This window comes from Chaetura pelagica, unplaced genomic scaffold (genome assembly GCF_000747805.2).
Source record: "Chaetura pelagica isolate M959 unplaced genomic scaffold, ChaPel_1.0 scaffold275, whole genome shotgun sequence".
NCBI lineage: Eukaryota > Metazoa > Chordata > Aves > Apodiformes > Apodidae > Chaetura > Chaetura pelagica.
In genome coordinates, this window is record NW_009953486.1 from 8,547,643 (window position 1) to 8,557,507 (window position 9,865).

Sequence of the window (9,865 nt, forward strand, 5' to 3'; positions counted from 1 at the left end):
CCGCACGAGGAGGGGGGGGAGCCGCTCCCTGCTCCGCCCGACCCCCGCGGGGAGGGAAGGAGGGAGGGAAGGAAGGAAGGAAGGAAGGATGGATGGATGGATGGATGGATGGATGGATGGATGGATGGATGGATGGATGGATGGATGGATGGATGGATGGATGGATGGATGCCCGGAGAGCCGGGAGGGGGGCGGGCTGAGCCTTCGGGGGTCGGGTGGGCTCGCTCCGGGGTTTCTGTGGGCAGAGTTAGAGCAAGGAGTAAAGGCAAAGTGTGCATCTGCTCACCTCAGGGCACCCGAACTCCCCTCCCTGCCCGCAGCTTCTCAAGGGAATTTCCAGAGCTGCTTTAGGGCAGTGGGGGAAAAAAAAATATTAAAAATTAGCCTCCTCTTCTCCCAAACAGCAACAAACTTACCAAAATGCCCTAATAGCTGACAGCAAATTTAGTCTGTTCAGAAGAGAAAGGCACTGTGACCCAACCCTTGGGAGAGTTGCAGACACATCAATAGTGGCAGCCCACCTTGCTAAACACAACCCATGTCATCAGAGACAGCAGAAAGGACAAGGAATGAAACACCAGGTAACAGGCTAATCCAAATCCTCTCTTCTTCCAGCTGGTTCCATCTCCTGAAGACATGTCACAGCAAGACCATGAAGAGATGACCTTCCCCTCACTGACCACAAGCTGCTGAGAAGCTGCAAGAGCTGTGGGGTGAGACCACGCTGCCAGCAGGCTGTGCTCTGCCCTTGGGGATGAGCTCCTGAGACCCACGCCAAGCTCTGGAGCAAAGCTGCCAGACAACAACGAGCTCCAGGCTTGCATGACACAGCTTTACAACTTGGACAGCCTCTACATCAGTGTTTCTACTTTCTAAGGCAGCTTAGAAAAAAATGCAGACTATGTAACTGCAAAAGCTAAGTATGTATACACAGCAACCCAGCTCCCAAATACCTGCAGGCACAGGTGAGAAGGACCAGCTGCAAAGTGCAAGGGGTTACACTTTTATTCAGCCACAGGAAGGAATGGGCACTTTGGTAGGGGGCTCTGAGACAATTCAGAAATGCTGCTTGGCAGAACTTATCCTCCAAAGTTTTCTTCACAAAAAAAAAAAAAAAAAAGCCAGATTTTGAATTAGGCTCAAGTTGGACTTGAATTTTTTTCTTTTAAGGCTAAGCTTTTAGATAGAAAGCATGACTGAGTAAAGTTTTTTGCAAAATTAAGGGTTGGAGATGAACATTTCCTCAAAGCATAACCAGAAGGTTTTGGTTTTGTGGTTTCTGAGTATTCCAAAGGATCTTAAAATGCCCTGTAGTAACAGAAGGGAAAGTGTTAAGGCAGCAGTTGCAGCTGCCCATGATTTTCTATGTCATAGTGTTCCAGCATTTACCAGCCCAAATGTGTTGTAACTGCTCTCTGAGGATGCCAAGTTCAGGACAACGTAATTATTTACTTAGCAACTCTTCCTAATTGCATAGCACAGTTGTGAACTGATAACACACTTCATTTAAGTGTTAATAACTTAGGGGAATGCTGGCATGTGCAGAGCTCCTCTTGACCACCAACACACCCACACACCCAAACTTCAGAATGCACCAGCACTGCGTGTGCACTAAGGCAGGTCCCGGGGCTGGTCAGATTTCTTCCTCTTGGCAGAAAAAGTCACATTCTCCTCTGAAGGCTGAGGAGGCCAGAAGAGTCCCTGCACTCAGCCAACCCGCAGCCTGGGGGTGACCCCTAGTGGCCCAGCACCGCTGGCCTCCCTTCCCAGGCTGCACCAGTTCACATCTTTCTACTTTTTTTTGACATTACCTCCCAGCAACACGATACCGAGCACTTCACGTTGCAATCCCAAACCCTGCAGGTTACAGGTCTGTGGTAACTAACGAAACGACTGGTTAAAAGCAGTGAGGGCTTGGAAGGTGTTCTCAGCCCCACAACAGTGCTGTGGCTGCTCCCCACAACCATTTGGGAACTGTAAGGAATAATCATTTGAAAACTAAGGTCAGTCTGCACTTTGCAGCCCAGTACTGCAGACAAGAGTCACCAAACAAACGCCTTGAATTCAGAACACAAAAATACAGCTCGTTAAGAGCAGGGAAACAGAAAAGTGATGAGGGACTCAAGTACATTCTGCAAGGGGTAGATGACACTTCACAACTGGCCAAGCAGGTCCATTTGCAGGGCCACTTAGTTCTAAGATACTCTGTACTGCCAAAGAAATGACAAAAAAGCCCAGGGGTAACACCAAAGGATTTTGCAGAGAAACATCTGTCTCCTTTTTTTCTCCAGACCTTACAGGCCAGAAAAGTGCAGGCACTGCAAAGTGTAAAGACAAATTTTAACACAACTCTCCCTCAACCAATCATATTCTTTGGGGGGGTTCTCCTTTGCTATACATGTTTATAAAGAACAGATTGTGTTGATGCACAAAGTATGGCAAAGTGGTTGTTTCTGGAGAAGTAAATTTCAGGAAGAGCACAAGGCTCCACCAGTATCTTGGACCTGGACAAGGCATCTAAGTGGCAATGATTCATCAGAAAGACTGGAAGGGAAAGATCTCCCTACTCTGCTGCTGCAGAGAAGTCTCTAATGCCTGTTGGACAGTCAAAGTTACCCTTGCTTTACATTTTCCAGCACTACAGAGAACAGGATAACTTCTGTAAACAATCTTGCTTTCATTCTCCAAGTTTCTTTTCTCATCAGGCAGCCCAACGTGCAAATGTTGTGCTAACCCAAAGGCATCTGACCACATAAACAAAGACAGGGCAGGAGGATGCCTGTTCAGCCCATCAGAAATAAAGCCTCTTCAGGCACAAAGAAATAACAATGCCCCCCACCCAAGAAAAGGTGACTGTGTCTCCTGATTTTGCTCAGAGTAGTGACAGTATTAAGGGGGAGACAGGAGATGGTCACACTCCTTTATGAAATAGAATCACAGGCCCAAGAGCCCAAAACATAAGGATTACAACCTGAGGCCAACACAAGTTCAAAGCAGCTGAGTTACATCAGGTTTCTCACAGTAAGAGCTCCAATTACCAAGCAATCTAGAAACTTCCCTCTAAAAAAAACCAGAACAGGACTTTGAAAACAACATAGAATTTCCCCAAATGTTGGGTCACTTCTGTAAAGTCAGATACCCTCTAAACACATCCACAGTGTTTACTTCATTATTTGTTTCAAGCTTATACTGTAAAGCTTGAGCTAACCTGTTTGTCCAGCTTAAATAATGAACACTAGCTAAGATGCTAAGAAGTGTTTTTATTGCAAGCACAGTGAGCAGGGAGTGGGTTGCATCTCACATGAGTGTGACAGAGGGCAGATTTAAACCACCCACCCTTCTGGTCTTAGTGCTCTTTGCTGTCAAGTGTACATCATTTCTGCCATGTGAGACATTTTCTTTGGAATATACAAGTAATATTCCATGTATCCCGAAAGATCTTCAATAGTCACATCATCCACAAAGGCCCTGGCTTGCTCAGAGCAAGAACGTGGGGAACTTGCAGGAGTTCTTGATGGCAAAGACTGGGTGTGATCCTCAGAAACTGTTCTTCTATCAGGTGCCACTGGGAGGGTGTTCTGCAAGCCAGAGAATTTGTATACTTCCATATCTTGCCACCGTTTACACTGACAGGCTTTATCTGCACATGTACATGGCTTGTTGGTGTTCAGCTTGGACATGGACTGGAAGTCAGCAAGCTCTGAGGTCTTTAGGCTTGCCTTGGACACTAGGGAAACAGCAGCTGGAGAGTTCTGTGTAACTGACTGTGGAACAGAAGCTGTCAAAGACTCAACATCAGCTCTCTTTGGGTCAACGTCAGGAGCAACACTGCATTGTTCGTGTGCACAGGCTTCTGCTGGGACTGCCACCCCAAACCCACTGCTGTCACTCGGGGCATCAGTCTGGCTCTTGTGTCCTAGCTGGTTGCAGGTGGAATGTGATTTTGTGCTGCAATGGATAAACTTGGGAGGATGAAGAATTGGAGACTTGGAACGCCTGCGACGCTGGGTTCTCACAACTCCTCGTAAAGGCTTCTTCACAGACCTACCAGGGCAAGACAGGAAAGGGAGTGAAGATTTGGATCACAAATAACACTGGGGAAGATCTCTACTGCATTTGTTTTGCATGCAAGAGCTTTAGGGTACCTCAGGGTACTTCACTGTCTTGCAATTTGACTTTGCTCTTGCCAAGCAGTGGTATACAATATAAAAGGAACAGCTGAGAACTGAATCCTCAAATGAGTGCTTTGAAGGTTAGAAAAAGAGCAAAGCACATGAGACACAACAAAATAACCTCCAACAAGACTGCACAAAGCTAAATAATGATGGCCAAGAGGTGGTTTTGCCTCAATAGGTGAGTGTGAATTTCTACATCAACACTCCAGAAACCAATTCTTTATTTTAATCTAGTTCAAGGCACAGTGACAGGAATGTCAAACAGTTATTGAAAGAGAGGCATTCATGACTGACTGATTCAAAAGCACCAATTCACATTTCTATTATGACACATCCATAATGTTTGGAAACCTACAGCTGAACAGCATTTCCTTTCACTTCATAAAATTGTAAACAAGAGCAGTAGTCACATGTTAAGAGGAAAAGGTGGTGAAGAGCACTATTAATACTGAAGTATAACAACAAAAACTTGGTTCCCTTGTGTAGGGGTGCAGTTACTACAAAACCTGTCTATTTAAAATTCCCTTTCTGAGCAGTATAGTTTTATGTAGTTTGATAATCTCAAGCTTCTCTTACCCATGCCAGGTTTCCTTGGAAGAACACACATTCTTAGGTTTAGTTTCATCTGCTACTGTTCTAATTAGTGCTCTTGAACTTGTCCCTTCACCCACAGAGAGAGAACCAGTAGATCTGTGAAAGAGGGAATGAAAAGTTAACAGCCTAGACTGGTTAGCATTGTGAATATGAAAAAGCTTATGCATCTTCTTTCCCATAAAAGACTGCTCCAAATAATTTACAATATGTCTTAAAAGATCTGCCCACAAAGACTCAAATCAGAAAGACAGTGTTTACACATTCCTATCTCCAAAGTTTGTATAACAGACTCTTTCACCAAACATGATGCCATTTAGCAGCTCGACTGCAAATCCCAACTCCACATGTCAATGACTAAGCACACACAATGGGTAAATTTCAGTTTCCAGGGAGAGGGGAGGGGAAAAACACCATCACTGAAGAAACATGCCTCTTTTTCCAGAGACAAATAAGCCATTCTTTCCTAAAAATAAATGTTCTTTGGACATAAATAGACCTTTTTCTAACTGAAGAACACTTAAGCTTCTGTCTAGGACAACATAAGCTGAAACTCATCATACTATTTCAAGTTCAATCACTTGAGCAACAGAGTTGTGTCAGACCTTCAACTTCTATTCAAGCCAGAGACCTCAGAAGATGTACTAATATTTCTGGTGCTAGAAATTCAGCCCAAACTCCCATTTTCAAGGAGCTGTAATAATCCCAAGAGCAATTTTTTCCAAGTCACAACCTCACATATTACACTGGAATTCACAAGGAAATTATTTCTTAAATCTGTATCAAATTGGTTTATAAGCAGAGCAGATTCTCTGCAAAGTGAAAATGTCCCCAGACACTGATCTAGGAGAGGGTTAGCTGATATTTAAGAGTCTAAACTATTAGTCAAACACCTGCTATTTTCCATTTAAAGGACAATGAACACAGAGCAGAAAATTGAAGCCCAACAGGAAAAACCCCAAAGCAATTACTTATGCCTGACCAGGGTGTGGGAGTAGAGATACTAAAGAAAAGTATTTGTGTGGGGATTCATTTCTAATGAGTTTAATTACTTAAATGAAAGATCACTTTAGAAGCCCATGTACTGACAGTCTAGATTCTCCAGTAATTCTAATTATCACCTTGATATTTAGATCTGCCTTTCCTACTCTTTCATTTCAGTCACTGGCATAACTGCATCACTGACAACAGCTCACTGGAACACAGTGCTGTACCAGCAGTCTGTAATGCTGCACATTTGTCAGCAGAAAAAAACCCAACATTAAAAATAAGCTTTTTTTTTCCTGTCAGATAAAAAATTACCATCACCAACAGAAGACACATGCTGCTTGTGTTCTGCTACCTGGGCCTGGAAGGGTAAGTGCCCCATGTGTTTCCCATAAGACAATACAAAAAGGGTTCTCTTCCATGTAGTGATTTTGGTTATAAACAGGATACTTATAAATGAGAGCAGTGAAAAGAGTTTGTGTGGGAATCATGCACTGCATCTAACACTTTCCTTTATTGACATGGGGAGAATGTTTCTCTCCTGGGACAAGATGGGAGTGAATGCTTATGACAGGCTTTCAGAGCCTGGATAATACACTCACTTCAACAGTAGAGTTCTAGAGCTCTGGACATCACCTCTGGCAACCAGATTGGTGCCAAAATTCTTTTCAAAAATACTGGCTGTCAACTGCTGACTCATTAGGTTTGTTTTAAGCCTGCTGGGAGCAAAGATCAATCAAACAAATCACAATTTCTTGAGAGGTGCAGCTTGCAGCTGGTGGGTTTAAGCAGAATGAAGGCTTCCAGTGCCCAACTTTTTGGAATTACCTCATGCCTTTAAATTTAACAGCAAGGGTGTTCCCTCCAAGTCTGTCTGTAAGATGTTAACTCCTCCCTGTGTTGTTACTTACCCAGCTGTGTCAACTCTTAGCTTTTTGAATGCTGTCTGCAGGCTTTCCTCTTCTCCATCCTTAGTTTCTGATTTCATTATTGGGATGGCCAGAAGCTGACAGTGACCATCTACTGCTGCAAGCAGAAAAGAGACAGGGCTGTAAGAACCTTGTGAGAAACATGAGTTGCCCAGTAGCCTGATAACACATGAAAATGAACTCACATCAGCACACTGAGTGCATAAAGCTGAGCTCATTCTAGCAGACCATTTTTGAAAGATGATTCAGAACAACCTTTACCATACCCAAGAATGGAACAATCAGTATCTTGCACGACTACATGGGTCAATTAGCAATTGAAAGTAAAATTTGGTATCAATAGCATCTTGCACACCCGTTGTGATTTACAGACTCTCTTCTTTGTCTCAGAGTGTTATCAGAGTAACTCCAGGAGGGGTGAAGACCAAGAAACAGTTGACTTTCTACAATCACTGTTTTTGACTTTGGACTTGATACAAATTTTTTAAAAACTGAACCAACAGTTTTTCTAAACCAAAATAAAGTTTTAAGCTAAACAACATTTTTTGATCTTATGTCTATCTAGATCCCAGCAAGAACAACATGCTCCTGTCAGAACATGTTTTGATTGCAAATAGCTGCTAACAGTTTTTTATATCAGAAGTTCTTACACAAGCACAAACACCAGTGCAACCAGCAAACAATAAGCCTCGTTTTAAATAAAAGAAGGATTGATAAAAACTGGCTAATATATTTCTTTAAAATCTACCCTGGCTGTAATTTACTTTAGCTACAAAAGAATCTCAAATCTTTCTAAATTTTATGTTCCTCAATACTGTCCAGTTCTGCACCAGCAAAATACTTGATAAAGGTTTGTTTCCTTAGCACAGGTTTAATTTTGCTGAGCAGCAAGTCCCAGTCCTGCCTCAAGACCACCAGTATGGAAGTTTACCTGGCTTTGTTTAATGCATCTGAGCTGACTCCTGAAAAAACAGGGATATCTGGGGTGGGCACCATTTCTGACAGAGCCTCTGGCCACACTGTATGGGTTGTGATGAGAACTTTTTTTTTTAAAAATTTAAATTATGCAGTTGTCACAACATTGTACAATGAGACTGGTTTGGTAGACATGGAGAGAGCAGCAGGTATCTTCTGCCTGGACTTCAGTGAGGCTTTTGATGCTGCCTGCCACAAGACCCTTACAGAGAAGGCTTCAAACAGTGAGGGGGACTGAAAAGCAGCAGAAAGGCTGAGCCCAGAGGGCCAGACCAGTGGCATCAGTGGCACTAGTTATTGACCAAGGAGGTCAGTGACTCTGGTCAGTAAGTAGTGGTACACCTTGGGGGCCAACCCTGTGTCCATGCCTGGATACAACACCTTCATTAGTGATCTGGATGATGTGGCAGGGTGTACTTTCAAGAAGTTTGCTGATGACACCAAACAGCAAGCAGTGGCTGATGCACAGAGGGTCATGCTGCCATCCTAAGGGACCTCAACAGGCTGGAGAAAGGGCTGAAGAAACCTCTTTAACCACAACAAAGGGAAGTGCAAAGCCCTGTCCCTGGGGAGGCACAAGCCCATGTGCCAGCACAGCCTTGCAGAAAGGGTCAAGGGTTCCTGGTTGACACAATGACAGGCATGAGCCAGCATGTCCCTGTGCCACAGGGACTGATGGTATCCTGGACTGCAGGCTGATGGAGCTGATCCTTCCCTCTGCTCAGCACTGTGGAGGCCACAGCTGGAATGCTGTGTCCAGCACTGGCCTCCCTGCTATAGGGACATACATGCTGGAGACTGCTAAGCTGATGAAGGGGCTGGAGCATCTTTCCTAGGAGGAAAGAAAAAGCTCAGGAGGGTTTTTATTGCCGTGTATTTTCAAGGGCAGGTTGGATGGGACTTTGAGCAACCTGGTCTAGTGGGAAGTGTCCCTGCCCATGCTGAGAGTTGAAACTAGATGGTCCCTTCCAACCCAAACCACTCTATGATTCTATAAGATTCTATAGGAAGACCCAGAGGATGGGTACAAAGCAGACAGAGCCAAGCTCTTCCATTACAAAGGTAACTATCCAAACCCAGCAAGCCCTAACAGCCCCTACAACAAGAACACACTCCCAGGGAGCACTGCCTCTGCCTCACAACACAGCAACAACACCCACATCAGCACAACTGTCACCATCTGAGCTCCAGCTTTTTCGTAGCACAGAAAAGGTCTCAGTGAAGAGAGGAGATACCTGAACCTCTGCAGCTCAGCCACTTGTGCAGGCACACAGTGGCCACTTCTGCCTCCCCCTGCTGCTGCTCCTGCTTGCTCTGCTACAATTTCATCTGGACACCTGCTCTTGCAGCTTTTATGACACACACACAGGAGGATAATGTATCATAACAACTGCAGGGCACACGTTGTCCAGTGAGTCACACAGCCAGTAAACATGAGAGGAGGAAACTAACACAGACACTGACAACACCATTCTCATCCAAGTTATTACTTTAGCTCCTCTCCTAGTCAATTACTACTGCCCTGGTGAAACACAGGGCTCCTGCTTCAGGAAGGCTTTTTTTTCCCCTCCCTTGACTCAAACAGAAGATTCTTTAAAAATAAGTCTACAACCCTTTTTTAATACCAAACCCCTGTGTTATATAATCTTAGCAAGAAAAGATAGCAAAACATTTTAAAATCACTGTAAACATTAAAATCACTGTACATTACTGAAACTACACGACCACTCCTCAATATTTTCTTGCACTGCCCCTTCATCACAGTAAACCCTGGAAGTGACACAGAATTAATGCAGATAAACCCCCCTTACCCCACGATAACTAAGTTTAGACACTTCATTTAAACACCAGCCAGCCCTGAGAGCCAGAAAAACCGAGTTACTATGAAGAGCAGCCAAAGTTTTCCGTTGTGTCAAAAAAACCCCCACATTGAAATGAAACTCGTGTTTTAATCTCCAAGGAAATGAGGCACATCCCTCCTTTCCCATTTTGTTTCCAGCCGTTTCCCACCGATCCGGGCCCACCGACCCCGCTCGGTGCCCAGCAGGACACCCCCCCACACACACCCCCCTCGCGGCGCAGGGACACGAATTTGGGTTTAAAAATGGGCATTTAGCAGGATTAGAAACTCCAAGACGTTCCCCCTGAGGCCTCTGGAAACCCGAGCGGACACACCGAGCGGGTCCCGGCCGCTCCACAGGCTTTCAA

General features: G+C 44.5%; 1 protein-coding gene across 1 annotated transcript; it reads right to left on the reverse strand.

Moving 5' to 3' along the window:
• Positions 1–3,246: 3,246 nt before the first annotated feature.
• On the reverse strand, positions 3,247–6,741 carry OSER1 (oxidative stress responsive serine-rich 1). Its single transcript, XM_009998681.1, has 3 exons — positions 6,665–6,741; positions 4,752–4,865; positions 3,247–4,044 (listed from the first exon to the last, which is right to left on the reverse strand). The coding sequence occupies exons 1-3, from the start codon at positions 6,739–6,741 to the stop codon at positions 3,363–3,365; spliced, it is 873 nt and encodes a 290-aa protein (XP_009996983.1). The 3' UTR covers positions 3,247–3,362.
• Positions 6,742–9,865: the final 3,124 nt, after the last annotated feature.

Excerpts from the sequence above, each read along its gene's own strand:
- OSER1 (XM_009998681.1), bottom strand. The coding sequence starts at position 6,741 with ATGAAATCAGAAACTAAGGATGGAGAAGAGGAAAGCCTGCAGACAGCA. Across the intron at positions 4,866-6,664 it reads CTAAGAGTTGACACAGCTGG|ATCTACTGGTTCTCTCTCTG; the intron begins GTAAGTAACAAC and ends CCTCTTTCACAG. Across the intron at positions 4,045-4,751 it reads TCCAAGGAAACCTGGCATGG|GTCTGTGAAGAAGCCTTTAC; the intron begins GTAAGAGAAGCT and ends TTGCCCTGGTAG.